Genomic DNA, 24,918 nt, shown 5'->3' with positions numbered 1-24,918 from the left:
GAGGGTGCATGCACAGAAGAATGAGGGGAAAAAGAAAGAAAAAGAATAAAAGAAAGCATTCATACAGCACACATGTCAAAGGTAAGTACTACCAAACGCCAAAAGACTAACATGACCCGTCCAGGAAGATAATTTCACTTGGAGTGGGAGCTACATAGGGGGAGCTGACGCAAGCACTGCCCAGTTTTTTTGATGTGATCAGCTTCAATGATTTTGCACGTGAGCTGAAATTGATTACTTGCCAACGCATGCACACTCGTGAAAATGAGCACGCAGCCGCAGTCCCTGCAATGTACACCCAAATGCATATTTGGCACCGCAAGACGGGGATCTGATAGACCCCACCTATGGCACGTTTTTGCTGCAGCAATGTTTTGCTGCAGCAGAATAATTAAAACTGAGATTTACATGCAATGCAAGCTAATAACCATCAGTCGCACTGAAGTGAGCACACACAGCAAGGGTCATTTCGGCCCGTTACATCTCGTGAACAGAGCAAATGAGGACATATGATATTAAAACCGTGTGTTCACTGACATAAGCGCTCTTCGATAAAAAAGTGTCGTCAAAATTGAGACCGGAGTTTTTTTTATTTTATTTTTTGAAAATGTACTTTTTTGAAGAAGCTCGCTTCTTTAACTATTTTTTTTCTTTTTTTGCACTGCCCGTAGGAAAATGATCTTCCGCATAAATGTTGCAAAGGCTCCTTTCTATAGTTGACATTGTTTTCGAGTTTCTGTTTGAAATAGCAATGGCGCCAAGGCGCCTCAAACTTAGGACCCTCTTTTGGTTTCGACCGTGTTTGCCACTTTTTCACATTTTCTTCTTTTTGAGGACGGCATAAAAAAAGCATGGATGAAATTCACAGTAATGCGTATTAAAACGAGCAAAAAACATTTTCCACACATCATTTATAGTTCGCGTTAAATTTGGCCATGAAATCCGAAAACGTTGCAGCGAGCAAAAACAGGAGGCCCGCGCCGCCACCTTCAAATATATTTTTGGCGCGCTGGGAGCGTTTTTTGGAAATAAAATTTTCGGTTCCGTGCACTTTGAATGTGTCCACATAACATATAAAAAACCCAGGCAAAACAAGAATATCGACCGGACAGGCATGTTCAATCTCTCGTGGAATCACCCAGTAACTCTATCCCGAACATGTACCCAGCGCCTGCACCACTGTCGTGATGCAGAAACAGCAGAAGTCGAAAACGGGGCAGGTTACTTTAATTATGCAAGACACCAAGAGGATCGGGCATCAACCTCTTCTTTCTTTCTTGCCCCGTGTGCTCTTCGTTGTTGTGTTCATGCTTCAGATTGGAAGTGGCAATATATTAGAATAGGGGTTAGGTGCATTGCATTCCTGTAGATGTTTTTTATCGTGTGTGTATATTGTTAGGTTTACAACGTTGTTAAGATTTCTCTTTTGACTTCATTCTTGCTATGTAAATGGCTTTTGTTTTGTTGTAAAAAGTCCCGTCTGTCTCTGGACCATGGGCATTCATGACAATTGGCGAGCCAGCCAGGTTATGGGGTTGTCTTGTTGCTTTTTGTCACTTATCAGGAGAGTCATGCATCCTTGTGCCAAAACGATCACCATTTTTGTAACTCTCAAACAATTTTTGGACAGATTTTCTGAGATAAAATGCATGCATTAGATTATGGCAAATATGGTAATAAAAAGAAATGATGGTAGAGGTGACTCCGTCGGAAATCTTGCGTGTGACTGACCATGTCACGTGCACAAGCTGAGCTGTCGGAAAATGACAGCTGCGATTCCGACACATTTGGAGGCCAGCTATAATGGCCATTCCTCTTCGATGAAGTGGAACACACCTGTTTCGCTCTTTGCTTGCCTGGTTGCGCATTCCATCGCCAGATGGCACCACCTGTCCAAGCAGCTCAAGTTTGTGGGGCCGTGATCGGGTAAAATGCTATCGCTGAGAAGTTCGCGGACTAACTAAAGCTTCTTAATATTGCTATGGGAAGAGTGCATAAGTTTGACAATAGCGGCGTTCAACATCGCGTTGGTACGGCCGAAGGAATTTAATATAAGCCAAGTATGAGCCACCTTTCGTACCAACGTTACTAGATTAGGTTACATTGTTTCGCACAATGTGCACCTCACCGTATACCGATAGGCCTGGTCACGGTGCACCCTCTATATGTTATGGAAAGTGTTTCGGTGATGTTCACGCATGTGCATTCTTTAGCCGGTACGGTATTACCGTACTTTGCGTACGGTAAACCGGCATTGATAGCTCAAACACTCTAATATAGAGACGCAGGGTAATCGTTAGGTGCGAGTGTTTTGTGAATGCTAACGGGGAATCGTGTGCAGCCCACAACGCGACACCACTTGCCACCCATCGCACGCATTACAGCAAGGAACTGAAATTCACACGCCCAGCCAACGAAGCGCTCGCCAAACACATGCGATTGTTGCCTTGCGGATAGCAGACGCTCTAGGGGCCCCTCGGTTCCGTCACCTCCGCTTTAACAAAACTGATGTCACGCACACAATGTTGCCAATAATTCTGGGAAGCGAGGTGGGGAGAGTCGGGGCAATCAATAAAATTCATTTGCAATGAATCTGCATATGTCTCCAGTTTGTAATTTGGCCTAAATAACGGGAACGTGAAAAGGAATGTACCCAGTGAATTTTATTGAGATCCATGGACCTCGGAAAATCGCCGGAGTTGGCCTTTAAAGGATGGCGAAATGCAGGGAACAAGGTTGACCGATGTCATCATAAGCCAAAAAATTGAAATGGTTTATGAAGAGTCGAGGTTATCAAAACTTGAAAGAGATGAATCCATGAGTATGTTCAGGTGTGCTCTTATTAGGACTATGAGAATTAATTAGTTAATGTGATTCTTGTTATCAGAAAGAGGCTTTCTCAAAGTTAGATATTTGCACATGCGTATATTTATTGAAGCCTGTTCGCCTGATTCACACGTCCTTTTAAAAGCCGTGCAAATAATCCTTGTAATGTTTCACCACAGAAGGGCTATACGCACTTATTCAGGCCTTTCTTTCCTTTTGTGCAGTGCCTCCAGCAGATGGGCAACAGCAAAGGAAGAGCGGTGTATGAAGCTAACCTGCCAGACAACTTTAGACGTCCTCAGACAGACTCGTATGTTTTTGTCTCTCACTAAGGGAATGTTCCGACAGCTGGGGTGTGGTGCAGTTTTGCAGCTGCCTGCAATACCACTTCAATCAAAGTGCCGAAACTGCGTGTTCATGTAGGCATTCCATGCCAGGTGTCCCAGACATGGCGCTTGTGCATTGCAGATTTTGCTGATAAAGTTAATACATTTTTCCTATACCTTATGGAGTATTTTGGCAAAACAATTTTGCTCTAAAAAAATCTGAAACTGTGGAGCTCCCTGAAAGTTCGCTTGCTTTTGTTAAACAGTGCCTAACAGAAAAAGTCATATAAAATCTGTTTTCGTGTGTTTTTTTGTGTGTTTTCGTGTGCTTTTTTCCTCCCGTTAGGTTCTTAAGAAAACGGGTGATGTTACGCTTAAAGGGGCCCTGCAACACTTTTCGAGCATGCTCAAAAAGCGCTGCCGATCGGTAGTCGAGGCTCCCAAGAACACGCGAGTCAAATATTATAGCGATGCGCACGGCCTGGAATTTACAATAAATTCTCAAAGTCAGCTGAAAATCGCTCCCTCTTCTCTCGACAAATGATGTATTAGTCCGCAAAATATGACGCGATTGTCGGCAGTTCCACCATTGGCTGATGTTATAATCACGATAACACCCTCATTATTACTTTCGTTGTTAATTTTGAGTTCAATAAGTAGATAATATGTATGTTTATATTCTGTTATCGCGTTAAAAACACCGAACAAACATTAATATTAGCACTTCCGGTCTCACCGACAGTTCGTCTGCTCGTAGTTGCGTGGTTCCGTTTTCTTCACCATGCGCAGTGCCGAAAACGTGAATATTTCTGTGCTTTTGACCATCGCCGGTTGCTGTTGAGAGTGGCAGCCGTTCGAGTGTTGCCTCGTCAGCTGAGAACTGCATCGTCGGCACGTTCTCACGACCGACCGAGGCACGGGCGCATTGGTCTCCGATAACAATGCTGGCGTCCGGTAATGGCGGCGCTTCGGGGTCGTCTGCCAGTGCCGTCTTACGAGGCGGTGTATCGGAGTATGGGCCGAAACCGATCTCAGCTGTCATTCGTTCCAAACGAGCGCGCAGGTTTGCTTCCATGGTTGGCAGAGCGATGAAAACACTACGGCGTTCGAGGTGCACACCCAACATTACCAAACAGACGCGCAGTTTTCAAGCATGCGCGATACACAGTGCGATCGACTCCGCTCGACGAGAACGACGCAAGCCGACCGGAAGTGGCGGCACAGACCACGTGGTTGCGCCCAGACGTCAGAGAGAAAAAAATGAAGAAAAAAACTCCGCCGGCGCTCTTGGGCGGAGCCTCGCTCCTCTGCGCTCCCTCCATCGACTCGCTGCCTAGCTTTCCGCGCGCTCGCGGCGTTGTGTTGAGGGAGAAAGCTGCGGAACGTGATCTCTATAATTTGGTAACACCACTTAGACTTGACGGATTCGAAACATTTTTGCGGCATATGACTCGTGAAGAGTCATACGTCAATAATGAGACTATTCCAATATAACTAAGAAAGGTGTTGCAGGGCCCCTTTAAATGAGCTTTAAAAAACGGGCAACGTCAAATTGCTAATCAAAATCGCCAGATTCGGAAAAGATCTCCTCACACAGAATTCAAGTTCAGGTTAGTGTAGGCCTCTGACGTGGTGTCCCATGAGCATGCATATTCTGTGACGATTAAAAAAAAAAAAGAGTGGCCTCTTCGTTCAGTTTTGCCATCGTGGCCACCATGGCTGCGAGTGCGGCCAACACATCCACGAAGTGATTGCAAAATGGCTGCTACAGTAGGAGCAACTGGGACAATGTTTCCAAAGTCTCCCCCACCAAACAGGGATTATTTGTCCTGTCGCTAAACTATGGTGTTGCTAAACCATGGCATCGTTATGTGATCGGCAATCCCTGCTTCTCCTCCGCGGATTTATCCCTTGTGGGAATACCCTTTATGGCTACGAAGAAACCGCATATGGTGCCGCACACGCACCCAGGTCACATCTCTCACTACAGTCCAACGAGAAGTGCTGGCTAATGAACTGTCTTGGGAGAGACTGCACTCGATGTATAGCCAGAAGCATGGAGCAAGGATATAATGTAAGTATTCCCATCAGCACAAGCGACTAGATAACTTCACAAAAATAGCATGTGCCAACGAAGGCACATGCAGTGGCAGCAGTTGCAGGAAAAAAACGAAAAAAAAAGACGCTGGATCTCGTCATGGCTTGCGGCCAAACAGAAGCAACACATGTGACCAGTTTCCTTGGCAATTGAAAGTGCAGCAATTGCCTTGATGGCTGCCAGATGCTGCTAGCATGGTAGTGATAGCATGCTAGCATGACATAGGAGCTGGAAAATTGGGAGGCCCAATTTATGCAGTAGTTCATACTTCATTTTATGCACTCACACTTTGTGGAAATATGCTCTGAGACGTAGTTGCGTTGTTTTGTTTTTTTAACATTAGGGGTTTTACATACCAGAACTACGATATAATTATGAGGCATGTTGGAGTGGAGAGCTCTGGAAATTTTGACCACGTGGGTTTCTTTGACATGCACCTAAATCTAGGTGCACGGGCCTCTAGCATTTCGTCTCCATTGAAATGCGACCACCGCAGTCGGGATTGAACCCTCGACTTTCGGGTCAGCAGCCAAGCTTCCAGTGCTTCCAGTGTTTCTAGCACTGCCGCCACATGAAAAAACAGGTGCGGCCTGCTGCGTGGCGCTGAAACGCTGTCTGGGGCCTAGTTCTCCTTGCGTCTGCTCTGGCGCCACCGCTTCGGTACAGCTGTTCACGGAGAAGTGCTTCAACAGTCGCGTTTGTACGCGCGACAATTCAATCGGGACGTACATAACGCGTTTTATAGTTGCTCATTACAGGTTGAATATTGAAGTCGTTATTAGAAGTGCCGATTACCCCACATATGTGAACAGTTTGCCCTAGGAGTACCAATGTTTTGTAGAGTGGGCCTCAATACTCTCCATGAATGCTGCCCGTTTGACTCACCTAAAATGAAAAGTGTCACTCAATCACTGATCTCGGTTATGGGGAGGCAGTTGCCGGGCAGATTCCGAGGGCTGACGTATCGGCCCATCAAAACGCACCATGTTAAGTGTGCACAGTTTAAATGTAGGTCCTTTTAGTGCGCCAACAAACGCCGGTTGTGGTCCAAAGACCAAGTTAGAGCCAAGAGACAACACAAACAAAATGTATTCTCAATTAAAGGGACACTAAAGGCAAATATTAAGTCGACGTTGATTGTTGAAATAGCGGTCCAGAAACCTCGTAGTGCTGCTTTTGTGCCAAGGAAGTGCTTATTTTGAAATGAAATCACGTTTATAGTGGTCAGCATCGCGATAGCGCGCTTCAAATCTCCCGCCTGAAAATGCGACTTTCATACGTCACTGCTGCCATGCCCAACGTTGCCCGCTTTTACTGCGTGGCCGCCGACACTAGTAGCAGCCGAGCGGAAGTAGCGGGACCCACAGTAGCAACAACGGCGCTGCGGCAAAAACTTGCTCGGATGGGCACATTCAAAGCCTTCACCAAGTTGCGGTTGGTCTCGTAATCCTCAGTACGAAAGTGCAGCGAGCACACACACAGAGGTTTTGACTGTTTAGCGCACTGGCGCAATGGCATGACACTAAGCCACTTCGAGCGTAAGGGTTCATTCCGTGGCACCCAGTGAAAAGACACACCGGTTTCCTTGCTGCAGCACTGGCGTTGTGCACCATTCGGGCATCCGGCAATATCACACGCATGCGGCATTTTGTCGAACTTTCTGTCAGAGCGACTTTCACGAGCGCGCAAAACACGCACGGCAGTACGCGATCCCGAAACTACCACTGAGACGGGCGAGGCGCAGTTCGGCGAAAACGGAACCTTTGAACCACGCGCGCCACGGAGGTTTTGTTTTCCATGAATCAAGCGGAAACAAACAGCATTTTATTACGTCTTTTGATGCTCGGAATGTTCTTTTTTTACTGCTGCTAGTTTGATTACTAGTGATTTATTGTAAGCCGACTTCCATACGTCATCGGGATCACTTCGAAAATGTCCCACTCGTGGCGCTCATCATGTGATACATTTAGCTTAATTTCTCGGTAAGTAGGGCACTGCTGTTGATAATATTGCCGTTTTAGAAGTTGTCATACATTGGGCTTTCACCTTGACATAAATTGTTATTTGCTTTTAGTGTCCCTTAAAGGCAGTACAAGCATCACGCAAACATCACTTAGATGGTGTTTAAAACAACGGGAACAAACTTACCGCACTACAAATGCAATCTCATCCGGTCAAAACTATCCAAAAACACTTAAAGGCCTTGAATATTGACCAAACGTGTGCAGCCCACAAGTCTTCGAACGAAGTGCTGTGTGCCAAAATGACTGCTTTTCAAGTTAGTTGCAATACAGACTCACATGAATTGTAACCTCCATATCTGCTCTTCAGGCTGAGTGAACTAAATGGTTCTGAAACGAAAGCTCTGCAGCTACTATACTGTACAATTGGCCAAGCCAAGCCAATTTTCAGTCGTGAGCTGTTGCTAGTCGGGCCTGTATGTAATTGAAGTGCGACATAGTGGTACCCGTTGGGGGTGCTATCCTGCCCTGTAAAGTCGTTTTCACCTCACGGCGCACGGGTCCGGCGGATTAGTCGTAGTTAAAGTCCCTCTATCTTTCAAAAGTAGCGAACGGTCTTGATCCAGCCGCCGCGCCCTGTGATAGGTCAGTTGGCGACACGTGACCTTTTCGCCTTCGTGCCCCGCCCAAAGGGTCCAGCGGCGGCAGCGCTGTGCCAGCAATAGGTACAGTTCACTGTGTTTTCAAGCGTGGAGTTGGGCGATTTTAGCAAGTACAGAGTACTTCACGTGCCTCTGTGGCATTGTTGTTGCAAACTAGAAGTGTTTATTTACCTGAAGTTGATTGTTGTTGCAAACTAGAAGCATTTATATGCCTGAAGTGAGTGGACGCAGGAATTCCGCGTTTAAATTTAATGTTTGGAGCATGAAGTGCTGGTATGTTGGGTCTCGATGCCTTCGGTTACCTCCCCGTGCAGAAGACGAAAAAAAGCTTTTCCTTTTTTTTTTGTTCCTCGCGGTGACAAAAATATATGTTGAAGGAAGGTATGGCCCTACAAAATCAGTCTCAAGAAATTTGTACCCACAGAAAACGCCCGGCTATGCAAAGTGATTTTGTAATGGTTATAACTTCAAGCAGCCTTTCGCTTGGTCGGCATGCTTTTGTTTGCGCATATGCATAAGCATTATCTCAGCAACGCTATTATTGCTTCGGCATTTTTTATGCCGTAGATTTGTGCATACTAGACAATTCAATCACACCCATTATCTCTAACATTAAATTGCTCGGAACTCAATACAGCTGCCTTTGTAGGTGCCTGATGAAGTTTTCGAAAGTAGCAGTATACGCTCACTACTTGCCTATTTTATTCGAACTAGAAAACAAGCATTTTTATTCTTTCAGAAGCCACGGAAGTGGCTATTTCGCGCAAAGAAAACACAAGGGGAGGGATAAGGGGAGCGCAAAGGGGTGCGCTCCCCTTATCCCTCCCCTTGTGTTTTCTTTGCGCGAAATAGCCACTTCCGTGGCTTCTGAAAGAACATGAACCGACTAGCCCAACAACGTGTGCTTCTGGAAGCATTTTTAGCCCACCCAAATATACCTGTACTTCAAGTTACGCTGAATGTGAAAATATGCAAAGATAATTAAATGCCCTGCATGACGGCTGCTGTGGGGAACCCGCTCGGAACCTGCTTCGGAAACACATGCGTTTTATTTCAATGTTTGACGTGCTCCGTGCTCCTTAAAGTTATTGTCCCTGTAGTTTGATAACTGATGAGCATCTTAGGCCTCAAATGTTAATTTAACGGTGCAAGCGAGCATCGTTTTCAGTTTCAAGTGCCTGCAATATGCACGGGAATGAGCGGCGCATCGTCTCCTATCGCTGCTTCTTGGACCCCTCGAGAGGGCGCATGTGTAGTTGTCGCTACCTTTAAAAATACAGGGACCTCAGTCGTAGTTAGTGTGGTTAGTTTCACCGTCGAGCGAGAGATGGCACTGTGGGCACATGGTGGCGCCGCCCTGTTGGCGAGGGCACGCAGGGAATGGCAGGGAGGTTCTTTTGGGGTTTGGCGTGATTGGCGACTGACTGCCCTCGGGGAGGTCCGTGGGTGCGATACCGCGGATCGGGCTCACGGACTCCTTGTGGTGAGTCGAACGTCGGTGACACTGAATTCGCGGTACATTGTATGTGTTATTGTTTTGTGTGTCTTATGTTCTCTGTGTGTTTTATTTCCATTGTATAAGGTTATTTAGCATGTTATTAGTTATGGTGGTGCCCCGCCATGGAGGTCTAGTGGTTATGGCGCTCGACTGCTGGCCCTAGGGTCGCGGGATCGAATCCTGGTTGTGGCGGCTGCATTTTCGATGGAGGCGATAACGTTTGAGGCTCGTGTACTTAGATTTAGGTGCACATTAAATAACCCCAAGTGGTTGAAGTTTCCGGAGCCTACCACTGCGGCGTCCCTCATAATCATATCGTGGTTTTGGGACGTTAAACCGCAGATAATAATAATATTATTATTATTATTATTATTATTATTATTATTATTATTATTATTATTATTATTATTACTCTTAGTTATGTGTTACATTCGGCTGGCGAGCTCCTCGTTGTAAAAGCAGTTAAATAATAGCGCGTTCGTTTGTTGCACGAAGGCGTCTACTTTGTCCGTGTGTTTCGAGAGCAGCGTTCTTCAGACCCCACACTTTATGCTCAGCTTCTTGGTTCCGTCCGAATGTTCCCTTAGTGGTGGCACTGAAGTGCACAAGTTAAACTTAAGAAAAAATAAGAGTTGAAGCTTGGACAATTTAGTATGAATCCATTAGAAAGCATTAACAGCGCATACAAATTTAAGAAATGGGACTGAACAAACAGAGGCAAAGAGCAATCTATGCTTGTTTGTTCTGTCCAGTTTCCTAATCACGCATGCACTGTTAATAATGTTGCAAGCACCTGTATACTTGGTTTTGAATTGCAATGACTCTCAAAGCACGAAACATAACCCTTATCTGTTGTTGCTCTGTTTTAAACATGCAGTTTGTGGCTTGTATTCATATAGACAATGTTTGCTGTTTACCACTTGTTTATTTATTTATTAATTGATGATGCTTTATGATGTATACACATACCTATGCAATGTAGTGTGCACACAAGTTCCTTGCATGTTGTTTTCGCTGTTGACAGCATTGGTTTTGTATAGCATATCACATCAGTATAATCTGCAAGCATGTGTGTCATCTTTTATATCTTGAGTGTAATCTAGTCTTGAAGTGTGATTACAGTAATGCATCATTGGAGAGTGCAACTCAATTTCACACTTGTTTGCTTGCTTCATAATGCTTAGCGGTTTCCAGACAGCACAAGAGGTACATAGGCATTAATCCCACTTCATTAGTGTTACAGTTCTGGCACATGAGAAGTGGAGCTTTTGTCATGTTCTTTTTTTCTGGGTCAACTTGCATTGCCAGGTATTACTGACCTGGTTACTAACTCTTGAACTCTCCATTCTGATCAGTGTTTAATATGTACCGTATGGGATGTTCAAAATTTAATTTTCAGTTCTTTTGATGCTACTTGGTGATTACACGAGAAATCGAACATACATCACCAAGGTTGCTATTTGGGCCTGTTGGTTTGCCATTAGTGGGTATAACGTTGCGCAAAAATTGACACGGACACAGAGAGACATTGTAACACACAGGGTGCAAACTTTCAACAATTTATTTCGGAGCAGTGTTCCCTTTTTATACTTGACGAACATAAATGTGTATGTCCCAAGGAACAACATCAAACACGTGCGCACCCACTCAAAGCAATTTCTTTTGCTGACAACCCTTAAAGAAGGTAGCCGACCGGGTCGATGCTAGTGTTATTTTCTGCCCCCGATAAACTCGCTAAGCTATGCCAATTAACTAAGAAAGGCAGAGAAAAGAAGTGTTGTGGTAAGCAGCATCGCACCAAGTATGTTGCATGCAATGAAGGTATTGTGTACTGCATTCCTTTAACTTGCAACCGCTATTATGTTGGGAAATCAGGTTGTTGCATTAACGACAGGTTGCGCGAACACGCGAATAATGTTAAAAATCAGTCAGGTGGTCGGTTAGCTATCCATTGCAAAGATTGTGGATGTACACCTATGTTCGATGAGTGCATCATAATCGCAAGAAGTAGAAATGAAACGATGCGATTGATTATAGAAGCCCATAATATCTCACAATTGAAAGATAGTTGCGTCAGTGAGGCTTCCATAGCATTCTCAGCAAAAGAAATTGCTTTTTTGAGTGGGTGTGCACGTGTTTGATATTGTTCCTTGGGACATGCGCATTTATGTTCATGTAGTATAAAAAGGGGAACACTGCTCCGAAATAAATTGTTGAAAGTTTGCACCCTGTGTGTTACGTCTCTCTTGTGTCCGTGTCAATTTTTGTGCAACGTTGTACCCACTAACGAACATACATGTCAGCTCGATATTTTAGATGCGTAGCTGCTGTTTGACTAGCCTGTGTAATGCTGTCCGTCCGCACAAACGCGAGGCAACGCGCTTCCCTCGGCGCAGGTGTTGGAGCGCTGCCAAGTAGGTCACGCCGCAGCTGGGCGTTGACGTCACTCACCCCTCGCACACTTCCCTCGCAGGTGCGTGCGTACGTCACTCTCCCTCACCCGCCGGAGCGCCGCAGCTGCCGGCTCAACACCCGCTCGCCTCCCGTGTCCGCGTTTCAAACAAACGTTTACACCAGTAAACGCTACACCGAGTTTCGCTTCAAACAAATCTTCCAGCGCTCACCGCAGCACCCGCGTTAGCGCCGTTCAACCCGTGACGCCACCCGTGCGCAACGCTGCTGCTTCGTATCCCATCAGCGTTCCCTTCAGGGAGATGGTCCCATTTTTTTTTGTTTTGTCTTTTTTTATATGTTATGTGGACATATTTTCAGTGCATGGAACTAAAAATCTTATTAAAAAAAAACAATGCTCCCAGTCCAGCAAAAAATATCTGAAGGTGGCGGCATCGGCAACCCGTTTTTGCTTGCTTCAGCATTTTTTTAATTTTATGGCTGAATTTAACGCTAGCTATAAAAATCGTGGCAGATTTTCTTCCGCTGATTTTAATACGTCTTACTGTGGCTTATGTCCATACTTTCCTTATGTTGTCCACAAAAAAAAAAAAAAATGGCAACCACGGCCCAAATCAAAAAAGTTCGCGAACTTTGATGTGTTTTGGTGCGTTTCTTATTTCACCCAGAAACTTCAGAAAAGTGCCAAATATAGAACAAAGCCTTTGTAACATTTCTGCAAAATATTGTTGTCCTGCAGACAATGTAAGAGCAGAAAAATATTTCCTTAAATAAGAGTTTAAAAAATAAAATAAAAATAAAATAAATCAAAATGCTTCAGTCCCAATTTTAACAAATTTTTATCGAACTTGAAAGAGTCTCTGGTTGCGAGCAGCATTCACGAGGGCGCCGGTTTGAAGGTAGCTGCGCTGGTCACAGGCATGTCCATTGCCTGTGGCGCATTGTCCACATGGTACGATGGTCAGTATGGCTAGTAAAGGCATTGGCGGTGACTGAGACACCCAGTTCAAATAAGCAAAGATCACTTTTTATAGTTCATGCATTGCAAGATAGAATGAGGGAAGCAGAATTGAATACTTGAACACCGCGATCCAACAAGTTGTTTCCCATGTGGGGCAGGCAGCTCCACAGAGCCTTAGGCCTAATGAGTCGCTCGACAATAACCGGCATCCAACCAGCCTCCAGCACAGGTGTACAAGAGGCAGCCGCGAGGAGACATCAGCTCTGTAAGGTGGCCCTACTCGCTCGCTGCACACAGCAGCTTAGCGATTGGCGCTCACCATCCTTGGCAATGCCGTGACGCTCTGGTGCCGAGCTGCAATACAAGACAGCAACGATGCCCGTGGCCCCTGGCCACCCGGCTCCCTGAACTGCAAAAAGTCACAGACAGAAGAAGCTATTTACAGAAAACTCAGACCACCTACAAGGCTTCCGTACTCACTCGCTTCGGACTTGCCTGTGATCGAGAACTCACCTTCAGAACTCACCTTGCACGCTGTCACGGATTCGGGGCAATGGACTCATACAAGACTAGTGGTATAAGCACAACACATTTGTGAAAGCAGTGCACCGCACTCAAGTTTTAGGTGCTTTCGACACTGTCTTCATTTTCTTTAGCTTTATTCATTTACCACCATGTGTCTGAGGCACACCATTAACCCTAGCACCCTCTGGTACCTCTCACGAAAGCGCCATGCTTTTTCCTTCAATATGCATGCCCATCAGCGAAGAGCTACTCTCTGTCTCTTTGCTGCCTGGATGGGTCGCATTCGCTTCCTCCATGCACTCTTCTACCACATCTGCATTCGGTTTGCTAACCGTTGCTTTGCTGCAACTATATGCAACATGTGAGCCCTTTCCCTTGTGCTCATTACTCTCATTTACTCAACAAGCGTGCTCACTACCCGTTTGCTCAACAGAAGCACAACAGTGAAAATCGGGCTCACTAACTTCTCTCGATAAAACCTCTGTGAGCATTCTTTCTTCTGGTCCAATGCACTATGTGGCTTGTGCTAATTGCAGTTTCTGTTTGAGCTCCAGGGGCTCTTTTCTCTTGTATGTGCTTCAGAGCGTTTTGCCTTGCATACGACTTCACGTTTCGTTTGCGCAAAATCACTCGTTTGTAACACGTGCTTTCTCCTCCTCTACTAGCCGCAACGCTTCATCCTTTGAATAACCCTAGTCCCTCACTAAGCTAATAATCTTGACCAAGTCCATAGCTAAACCTCCAGGATCCATAACAGGCAGGAAAAAGAATGCTGGCAGGCTCACCAGTTGTCACGAGTTCAGGTGGTCCCGGTCAATGGACTCGGACAAGACTCGTGGTATAAGCACAACACATTTATCAAACCAATGCACGGCACTAAAATAATACATAAATATACAAAAAAGACGGGTAACAATTAGCAAACTCAAATTATCACAATTTACCCTAAACAATAAATCGTCCTACACAGTTCCATCTCCTGCTAACATAGTTTCATATGTCTAGCCTCAAAACCACTGCTTTGTTGGGCAGCTCTTACTCGATTCTGCTGACCCTGTTCGGTGCCTAAGTCCAGTCTGGCGTCAATCTCCTCTGTGATCCGTTATGATCTATAACGTCTTCAACCATCTTGGCAAATGCAAAGAAGTTAGCAATCCTCTTTGATTTGGGCTGTGTTTGCCATTTTCTCACATTTTTCTTTTGAGGACAGCATAAGGAAAGCATGGTTGTAGTTCAGTGATACTTATTCAAGCCAGCAGAAAAAATGTTTATGGCTTTTACTGTTCACGTTAAATTTGGCCGTGAAATTGGAAAATATTAAGGAAAGCAAAAAGGAGACTCCCGCGCCACCACTTTCAAATGTTTTTTTTTTTTGCCATGCTCTGATTGCTTTTTGCAAATAGAATTTTTGCTTCCATGCCCTTTGAATATGCCCGCATAATATATATAAAAAAAAGCGGACAAAACAAAAATATTGAGGGGACGTGCATGTTCGATCTCTCATGGAATCACCCTTTTGTTAAGTAATTAAGCTTGTTCCTGTTTCATTTGCACTTCAGTATTTAGTAACATTTGTTAAATTTTTTTTATGTTGGGATAACTTATTGCATTTTAAAGCCTATATGATATTTTAATGGGATATTAACTTCACTGTGCTAATGCTTCTATGCAAAAGAGAATGCATTCTTAAAATCTTTAGTGTTTTTGAAGTGTGTTCATTTTGTTCTTTAGCTAATTCACTCAGTATATTATGTGATAAATAATAAATACATATGTACATAGCTATGTATTATTAAATACCTAGTTGTATCTGTGTCGTAATTATTGCATGCAAGCGGTGCTGGCTCTCTTTGGCCATTAAATGGTCCTTGCGCCATAAAACACCATACATCATCAGCAAATTGTGCTGCCTGTATGTCAGCAACTTGTTACTGTTCTAAACCATTCCTTCATTCCTCTGTTCATGAACCTTTTTTTGCTTAAAAAACACATTTACACTACATTTCTGCTCCGGTATTTGTCCTGCTCCAGGAATTCCAAAATATAAGTCACTGCCAGCAGTACGGATGGCACATCAGACGCACGGGCATCATTATGCATAACTACATGTGGTTTTACAGCATTGAAAAAATTAGTCATGTAGTTAATATTATAGCACTTGTTGAGCAGCAGTATGCTTAGAAATGAAATGCTTGCACTACAGTATAAGAATGTCAACAGTGAGCAATGTTTCTTCTCTCCAGGTCCCTGGAGGCCTTCATCCGTTCAAAGTATGAGCAGAAAAAGTACATAGCCAAAGAGTGGGTGCCACCTCCCATGCCACCTCCTGCTGTAAGTTGTGCACATGTCTCTAGTATAGACAAGGTGGCCTCATGGAGCTATGGAAGTCTGGGCTCCGCAGAAATCACTTCAGTTTGAGTTATTGGGCTGTTTGTTAGTGGGCCGCACCCTTCTGATGTATGAGCACAATATAAGGCTTAATATCATTTAGGTCTGGTCCAGTAGCACCTATAAAGTCCTGTTTTAGGTTTTGAATGAAATGTGGATGGATCAAGTTTCTTTGTGAGGCACAACCTAATGAAATGAGCAGAGGATGAGGCCCAGGAGGCATTATCGAGGAGCGATGCGTCTCGTTGCTTGCGACGGAACACATTGCTGCATGTTCTCTTGCGCATGGCCACTAGCGTGATGTTCTTTGTTGCAGAGCTCGAGGTTCATCTCATACATTGGCCCCGTGAGTGGAGTAAGGCCTGGCTATGACTCCAAGTTGTAGGCACGCAATATGCGTAGCGGTGATGCCTGAGGTTTCAAACTTAATACTGGGTCGTGAGTACAAAGAGCCAACACATGATGGTCTTCGTCGTACGGTCTGAGCCCTGATAATCAGAACTTTAACCGCTAGTCTGACAAGTCGTTACAATATCCCAGTGCTTGCGGGATGTTCATGATGAGCCTGTGGCACTGTCGTAACCTGATTGAGCTTCTGCTTGCAGCTGCGAAAGTAAAGCGTGATTATATTCTTAGTAACTGTTTAGCCGTGAACACAGAACAAGGGCGAGCACATACAGGGTGCATACAGGTTATTGAGACTTTAAAAACCCTTAAAATTGAAGCACATTTTCAAGGCCCTTAAATGTCCTGGAATTGTTTTCTTTCCTTGAAAATGCGTGAATTTGTTGGTGTGTGGTGTCTGATATTGACTATGAGAGCTGCTGTCTATGTAGCTAAACGTTCAACAGGCAAACTTCGAGGGCTCCTCTTGCGTTTAACCTGCCTTCATCATATCTTGTCCTACCGTTAATTTCATTTCCCAACCTGTTGATCCTCCTCCTCCCACGTTGTCTCAGCTTGCCTCGTGGTGACTGGACTCCACCTCCAGTGCTTTTTTTTTCTCTTCTATATCTGAATCTGTCACGTGAGCAGTGCACTAAGTAAAACAAGGTGTCTTAGTGAAAACCAACAGACTGTGAAGCCAAGGAAGGTATAGGAGACAAACTGCACTAGAGTGCTTATTTGGGCTGGTTGGTACATGTTCAACGATGCGAGAAACAGCGCGAAACATGGAACAGTGAATGGTCCGGGACAGCGCGGGACAGCGCTTGGTCCGTCTCATTCACTGTCCCATATTTTGCGCTGTTTCTCGTATCGTATAGGAGACATTAGTTGTTTTTTAACCGTATTGTAGTGATTGTGATATATGTGAGGAAATTGAAGTGGGTGAAAAGACATCTTGCTCCTGGTAGTGTCCAAACCTAAAACCTTCGGATAACGCAGCTGATGCTCTACCAATTGAGCTATAGCAGCGGCCGTCCTTTCGTCCACCAGTGATTCCACTTCTGCGCCAAAGTGGACTAAATTGGATTTACTGCGCCATTCTCATAAAATCTATATAAATTGCACCAAGCTGCGCCAGAGGCTCAGGTTCGACAGTCTCCATCTCTGGCAATGGCATTGCCGGTGCGTAAACACATTTGCAGCTTCAGCTTGAGGCCACCACAGTAACAATCATGAACCAAGGATTATTCCACAGACTAAACAGTGCTTGCGAATGGGTCCCATTTAAGCCATGATGCCATCCACGGTGTTGACGCTGTTTTCGTTGTGCAAATCGTCTCGATAGCAAAATGCACTCTTCGCAGAGCCTCGTGACCTGTAGGCCAGTCAGTGACCATCGAGTGGGGCGACGATTTATAGGCTGACGTCTTCTGTTCCAGAAACACCGCTGATAGCTTGTTTGACGCGCCACACTGCACATATTGAAGGCAACATTCAGTAATAGCTACACGCGCGCTGCTAAAATGTCTGTCACTTCTGTTTCTGGACAATATGGAATGGAATCTAGCAACATGTGGAACAATATCAAAATTTTAGAGCTCTTTAACAAGGGGAATGCGCTGACACTTCTCTGCAAATACTTTATGCATCTTCATTCAGAAAAGCTTCTTCATAGTTTCTTCCACCAGCACCAGGATGTCTACCAACTGGGGAAACTGGGAATTCTCAGGGATTTTAGATAGTCTGGGGAATTCGTGCTCTCACCAGGGAAATTCAGTGATTCCACTCCTGCACCAAAGTGCGCCAAATTGGATTTACTGTGTCATCCTGATAAGATTGATGGAAATTGCGCCACACTGTGCCAGAGTCTCGGGTTTGGGGCGTCTATCACCGGCAATAGCACCGCCGGCGCGTCAAAACATGCGCAGCTTGATCTTGGGGCTGCCAAAGTCAAAACCACGAACCAAGAATTATTCCACTGAATAAACAGCGCTTGCACGTGCATCCGAAGTAAGCCATGACACCATGCACGGTGCTGACGCAGCTTCTGTTGTGCAAGTTGGCTCGACGGCAAAACGCACTCTCCACAGTGGCTCGTTGACGTCTAGTCCAATCGGCAGCGTGAAAGTGTGGCGGTGATTTATCGGCAGATGTCTGTTCGAGAAACGCTGCTGGTAGCTCGTTTCAAGCGTCGCACAGCACATAATGAAAGCAATGTTCGGTAATAAGTATACACGCATGCCTCTAAAATGTCTGTCACTTCTGTTTCTGGACATTGCGGAATGAAATCTCTGATCTGTAGCAATAGATATATGGAACAATATCGAATTTTCCGTGCTTCGCCTTCATGGAAGAGCATGTGAACAGGGGGAACGCGTTGACACTTTCCCTCAAGTGTACTTTATCCATGGACCTTCATCCAGAAGAGCTTTTTCGTAATTCCTTCCACCAGCACATCCGGGTTTTTAACTGCTCTTGTGGTAAATACTCCCTAAAAGGCCCTGCCCTTTCGAGCTCGTGAATGCTAGGGTCCCAATTCGAATTTTTTGCTTGATTCTTTTGCAGATTGATTTTTTAAAAATGTCGTCTCATTAATAAAGGTATACCTCCTGGTCAGAGCAGCCACAATTTGGTTTTAATATGTGCAGCTGTCAGTAGCGGGCCCGTTGCTGACGGCCTTCTGTGAAGCAGCTGCGCCATGTTACACGTCTACTCCTCGCTTTCCAGAGTCAGTAGCTGACTGTTTAAAAAAAAGTTTCGCTTAAGGGCTAAGCGATGAATGTGACACCAACAAATAAGTAAGGCTAGCAGCCAACTTTTTTGGACACCATCTCACCTAAGCCAACAAAATTCTTGTTTAAGGGAATATGGCTGCTCCAGGGATCGAAGCTGTTTTCGTGCTGTCAGATCTCTAAACGCGAAGTAAGCATTGAGATAGCGCGCAAGCCGGTGACTGTGCCCTTTGAGTGACGCAGCCCCCACCCCCCATCCCTCCTCTTGGCATCCCTTCATACTCCTTACGAAAGATGGGCAGGGCGTTTCCTCTCTGTTTGATGAGCAATTGATGGCAGGCCTCTCACACGGGATGATGTTATCTCATGCGCCCTCCGTGTCACGGAGACGGCCGTCTCGTTTGTGGGGTTGCACACGCAACCCATTGTCGTCAACGCGGCGGCACCTCGGCTTCGCGCTACGTTTTATGCGCAGTGGCGAGGGGGGTTGCGTGGGAGAGGGCATGTGCCGCTCCCGCAGCCCTTCGCGCCCTGCTCCCTGGCCGAAGTCGAGATGCCTCGTTTTCCCTCCTTGCCCTTTTCTGGAGAGACTCCTCTCCAGACCCCAAGAGACGCGCGCGGCTTTCTTGGGGACCGCCTTGTCTTTCGACTCGAGCAGCGGTGACGACCACAGCTTGATCGAGTCGGGAGCCACCCAGATGCCATCACCCCCTGCGCAACGCCCGGTCTATTGTGAGGTAACACTGCCTCAGGGCCGGACTGCGAAGCCACGAGAGGTGAGTCGAACCTTATCGCTCTCAATCTCGTGTGCTTCCCATTTTGTTGTTGTTTTGACGTTGTCGTGCGAAACTTCTCCGCCGCTTCGTTTTATCTGTATTTTTGTTGCGTTGGTGGCGCTTTTGGCACAATAAACTGTGTCAGGCAAAGAACTTGCCTCTGTTACCACTGGCCTGAAACCCGCCGTGGTCGCAACTTACGCGAAAAGCGGGATAGGGGGTCACAGCTCTGACTGTTAGGGCAGCTGCGAAGCACTAGTAGCGAGTAACTACACTCCTCTAGTGCGCGGTGTGATCCAAAGACGGGACAGTTTCGCACGCGCGGATCTGTTCGTTACAAAGTAACCCCTATATTTGGCGCCCAACGTGGGGCCAGTGGTTAAACACGACGAGTAGTTTGTGTGAGTGACTGCCACTACACGAACAACCATGGCAGCAGACGAGGCTGACTTACAGCCGCTGTTCACGCTGTCAAGGGTGGCTGCCAACAGGCAACAATTCGAAGCGGCGGTAACTGCTACCGCACAGTCGGACCCTGCGGCGAACATTAGCCAAGGGGATCTGATTTGCTTCGATGAGGGTGGTGCTACACATGAGGCCCTCCCTCCGTTAGATTGTCCGCTCGAAGGCGCGAGGCACATTACACCGAGCCCTTTGTCCGAGCGCGCGGAGAGCATGGAGCCACAGCGGCATACCGGCTCAACGCATTCAGCTCCTGTGCCAGACCTTACTGGCCAGAGCGAGTCTCCGCAGGTGTTAAAGGATGCCTTGCGCCTGATTGAGGCTTTGACGGGTGTCGTCAAAGCGACGGGTGACGGGTGTCGGGCGTCGTCACTAGGTCTACCAGCACAGCTGGTAGACCTAGTGTAAAGGTGGACTTACCCACCTACAGCGGGTATCATCACACAGTCAGCGCCAATGATTGCCTTGACCGCATGCTGACTTACCAGCAGGCAACGGGGTTGTCCGATGGCGAGATGCTAGAACGCGTCGTTCCAGTACCACTGACTGAGCAGGCTGCCCGGTGGTTCCGACTTACCGGCCACCGGTCAAGCACGCTAAACGAATTCCGAGCGACGTTTCGCGACGAATTCCTACCCGCTGATTACCAGCGTCGCATGCTGCGCGAGTTAGAGCGACGTACTCAGCATCCGGACGAATCCTTGCTCGAGTACGTGAGGGCGATGGACGAGCTCTATCGTATTGCTGACCCTTCTGCTCTAAATTGCGAGAAGGTGGAGCGAGTCACGCGACAAGCGCACCCCACTTTCGCAGCATATTTGAGAGGCGGCAAGTTCAGGGATTTGGACGAGCTGGCCTCGGAGGCAAAACGCATACAGGCGGACATACTCGCCTCACGTGCGTACAGACCGCCACCCCCAGCGTCGCAGGCACTTGAGCCGCGATGCGCGTGGAACGGAGACAACATTCGCATCCGTCCACAGGGAAATGGTGTAGTTGCCTTCAGTGACGGGCACTCGAGTAGCGGTTGGGACATATCTGACCGGGCTCTTGACCCGTACACGTACGCCATGCGAGCAGCACACGCTGCCAATGGGCGAGGTACGCAGAATCGGAGTCGACATACCGACCCGAGGACGCAACAGCGGAGCGCGCCCGGAAGGGAGCATCCGATAGAGAGGAACGGTGGCCAAACGGCGCGAGGCACAGCACGCCAAGCCCGAACGCGGCCGACCACCCTCTGCTATCGCTGCAACCATCCAGGGCATTTCGCCCGAGATTGTTGGCAACCCGCAAGCCGAGAGCACACGCTTTCAGGAAACGAGCGGGGCCACCGGTGAGCAACACTGCATGGCCGGCGGCAAACAAAGCGGTGCTGATTGAGACACATGAACTCCTAGCCCCGCTGGCTTGTCTTATTGGACCACCCAACGACACGCCAGTGCCACTTATTGAGCTAACAGTCGCCCGACGCGGGTTTTTTGCGCTGTTAGACACTGGAGCAAGTGCTTCACTCTTTGGCGACGAAGTGTACGATCATCTCTGTCGGAACGCTATCCGGCTTAGATCGAGTAATGTGACATTCCGGCTCGCCAGCGGCTCTGCGCAAGCAAGCGCTGCCGCTCGGCTTGTGGTGCGGTGGGAGAAACGGGTTGTGATAATATGTGGTGCGCGGATGCAAAACGAAACCGAAAATTGAATATGTAGTGCGCCGTGCGGTGGCGAAGTGGATGTGATGTGTATGTGCCGTGCGGTGCCGACGAGGAAGACGACAGCTCGTGAGGCGCGGCCTCGAGGGTGGGTGGCCCGTGCCTTCGGCAGTGCGCGAGGTTGGTCGTTCGAGGCAGGACTACCTCGTTGGGCGTCTGGCCCATAGGTACGACCCCGGCCACGTCGCGACACTCCCACCAAAGCTCAGCCTCCGCTAGACGACCGGTCTAGGAGAGCTGACGCCGGGTGCCTGAACCTGCCCGTGCCCCGCTGGTCTTGGAGAACTGACGCCGGGTTTGAACCTGCCGTTGCCCCGCTGTTCCAGGAGGGCTGGCGTGGGCTTCCCAGGCGTACTGTTCGTGCTCAAGGGCACAACTCCCTGCCGCCGGAACCCGTGTGTCGTCGGCTCCGTCGCAGAACCGCTGGAGTTCGACGCGGCGACCCTGCGTCTTCCGACTTCGTCACGGCAGGTGACGGCGCCGCAACCACGTCTTCGCCACTGAAAGGTGCCGACGGGGAAGCAACGACGGCCCAGGCGACTACCCCGACGACCGAACTGTAGGCCGGACGTTCTATTTATTCATTTAGTTTAGTCCGCGTGCTTTTTGTTAGCAATGTCTTAATGAATGTTTGTTGTCCATGCGTGAAGGGTGCAATATAAGTGGGACGTGTGTTTGTGCACTGGCGTGCTGTTGTGATTCTTTCTGGAGCGGTCCTGCCCAATAAACATCACAAACTGGCGAGCCTGCCAGGATCCGCTCGTTAAACCAGTGAAAGAAGACAGTTTCGCTCGAGACAGACACACGTTCAAACTGCACCATGGACTTGGAAAAACTCGCCGCTATAGGGGTCCAACTAGGGTTCTCGGGTGCAGAGCTTAACAAGTGGATTGAGGCCCAACAGGCTAAACTAAGGGATGAGAGAGCTGCAGAACGAGAGGCAGCCAAAGAAGCTGACGAAAGGCAACGCGAAATTCTGCAGCTAAAGCTCAAGCTTCAGGAAGGAGCTCAGAATATGCCCGTAGCAGCGAATGACGCTTTGACTGCGCCCAGCACCTCCTCGCCCCTCAATCCACAGAAGTTACTGCCTTTATTTGACGAGAAACGCGATGATTTGCACGCGTATCTGCAGCGATTTGAGCGCGTAGCCACAGGACAGGATTGGCCGCAAGAAAAATGGGGTCTCGCTGTAAGCATGTGCCTAACGGGTGACGCGTTAACCGTGATAGGCCGAATGACTGCCGCCGATTCCCTTGACTACCAGAAAGTAAAGAAAGCTCTACTGCAGAGATTTCAGTTCACGGCTGAAGGCTACGAAGAGAAGTTTAGGAAAGCACGAGCAGCAGATGGTGAAACTGGCAGACAGTTAGCAGCAAGAATTGCCAGCTATTTTGACCATTGGATAGACATGGCAAACGTATCGAAAACCTACGAAGATCTAAGGGATCACGTAATCTCTGAGCAATTCTTGCGTTGTTGCCATCCAAAGCTGGTTGTTTTCTTGAAAGAGCGAGAGTGCAAGTCACTAGATGAGCTCGCTAATTTGACGGATCGCTTCCTTGAGGCGCAGAATTTGACTAATCTAGGAAAAGGTCCTGACCCCGCGAAAGAGTCCGGTGGAAAGCCTACCGAAGCGTCGCGTAAACCGCAACTCAAGTGTATCCTTTGCAATCGTTTCGGACATTTAGCTCCTGACTGCCGCAATCCACCTAAGCAGATGCTAAAGTGCAAGTTGTGCGGAAAAACGGGACACGTAACAGAAACCTGCCGAAACCAGCATGGGGACCACAAACCGAGTTCGTCGTGCGCATTTACTGAATCCGAATCTGCCCGGACTGCAGCTAGAAAAGCATCCAAGCGTCCAGGAGGGAAGATTCCTTGCGCAAGTCACCACGATGACGACAACTTGCAGGGTGCAGTACGTTTCCTGGTCTACGGGATGCCAGTGGTCGGAGGTCTACTGCTAGGAAGAGAGGTTCGAGTACTACGCGATACGGGATGCAACACGGCAATCGTCCGACGAGAGCTCGTTCCTGATGTGTGCCTCACAGGCAAGAACATCAGCGTCGTTCTCCTAGACGGATCAACTAGCCATCTCCCGGAAGCTGTTGTACAAGTCCACACGCCGTACTTCACAGGGATGCTGAAAGTGGCTTGTATGGATCAACCCCTCTACGACCTTGTGCTGGGAAACCTTCCAGGCGTCAGAGGACCATACGATCCAGATTCTGACTGGAAACAGGCGGCTCGTACCCAGGTGAATGAGTTACCGGCGCAAGCACACCCGACCAAGTCCCCTGTCACCTCAACCACTGTCTCTTCAAGCGTGGCAAAAGCCGAAGGCAAACAACAAGGCCAAGACAAGATCAAGCCGTTGTACGTGTCAACAACTTTCTTACCTGACGTTACCAGAGCGCAACTCGTCGAGGAGCAGCGAAAGGACCCGACCCTAAAAGCTGTCTTTGCTAAAGTGAACAAAGAGTTCAAATCGGGAAAGGGTCACAGTTATGAGTTCATTGAAGATAAAGGATTACTTTATCGACGCTACCGCCTGGCCACTGGAAGAACCTTTAATCAGATGGTCACTCCGAAAGTGTTCCGGGTCGGTATACTGGACATTGCTCATGCAAGTATCATGGCAGGACACCAAGGCATCAAAAGAACCACTGATCGTGTCCTGGAAGAATTTTATTGGCCTGATTTGAATGGGGACGTCAAGCGCTTTGTCAAGTCTTGCGACAAGTGCCAGAGAACTACCCCTAAAGGAAAAGTTGGAGTCGCGCCACTAGGCAACATGCCTCTTATCCGGACACCTTTTGAAAGGGTCGCGGTTGATTTAATCGGCCCATTTTCACCAACATCGGACCGTGGGAACCGATACGTTTTGACACTCATCGATTTTGCTACTCGTTACCCTGACGCTGTAGCATTGCCCGCAATCGATGCAGTTCACGTTGCGGAAGCACTCGTCGAGATTTTCTCCCGCATCGGCTTGCCAAAGGAAATGGTAACCGACCAAGGGGCAAGTTTCACCTCAGAATTAATGAAAGAGGTTAGCAGGCTTCTCTCCGTGAAGATGCTAAAGACGACCCCATATCATGCGATGGCGAACGGTCTCGTGGACAAGTTCAATGGCACCCTCAAGACAATGCTAAAGAGAATGTGCCAAGAGAGACCTCGATCTTGGGACCGGTA

The 24,918-nt window shown here is 47.5% G+C and overlaps 1 protein-coding gene across 4 annotated transcripts in view; it reads left to right on the top strand.

Moving 5' to 3' along the window:
* LOC119372691 (stromal membrane-associated protein 1) overlaps positions 1–24,918 on the top strand; it is a 224,849-nt gene that overhangs the window by 14,076 nt on the left and 185,855 nt on the right. For all 4 annotated transcript variants that reach the window (XM_037643135.2, XM_037643140.2, XM_037643138.2 and 1 more), the window contains exons 3-4: positions 3,051–3,136; positions 15,513–15,600. In XM_037643135.2, coding sequence (XP_037499063.1) covers positions 3,051–3,136; positions 15,513–15,600 — 174 coding nt within the window. The remainder of the gene's footprint in view (positions 1–3,050; positions 3,137–15,512; positions 15,601–24,918) is intronic.

This window comes from Rhipicephalus sanguineus, chromosome 10 (genome assembly GCF_013339695.2).
Source record: "Rhipicephalus sanguineus isolate Rsan-2018 chromosome 10, BIME_Rsan_1.4, whole genome shotgun sequence".
Lineage (NCBI taxonomy): Eukaryota > Metazoa > Arthropoda > Arachnida > Ixodida > Ixodidae > Rhipicephalus > Rhipicephalus sanguineus.
This window is presented reverse-complemented; position numbering and strand designations above follow the sequence as displayed.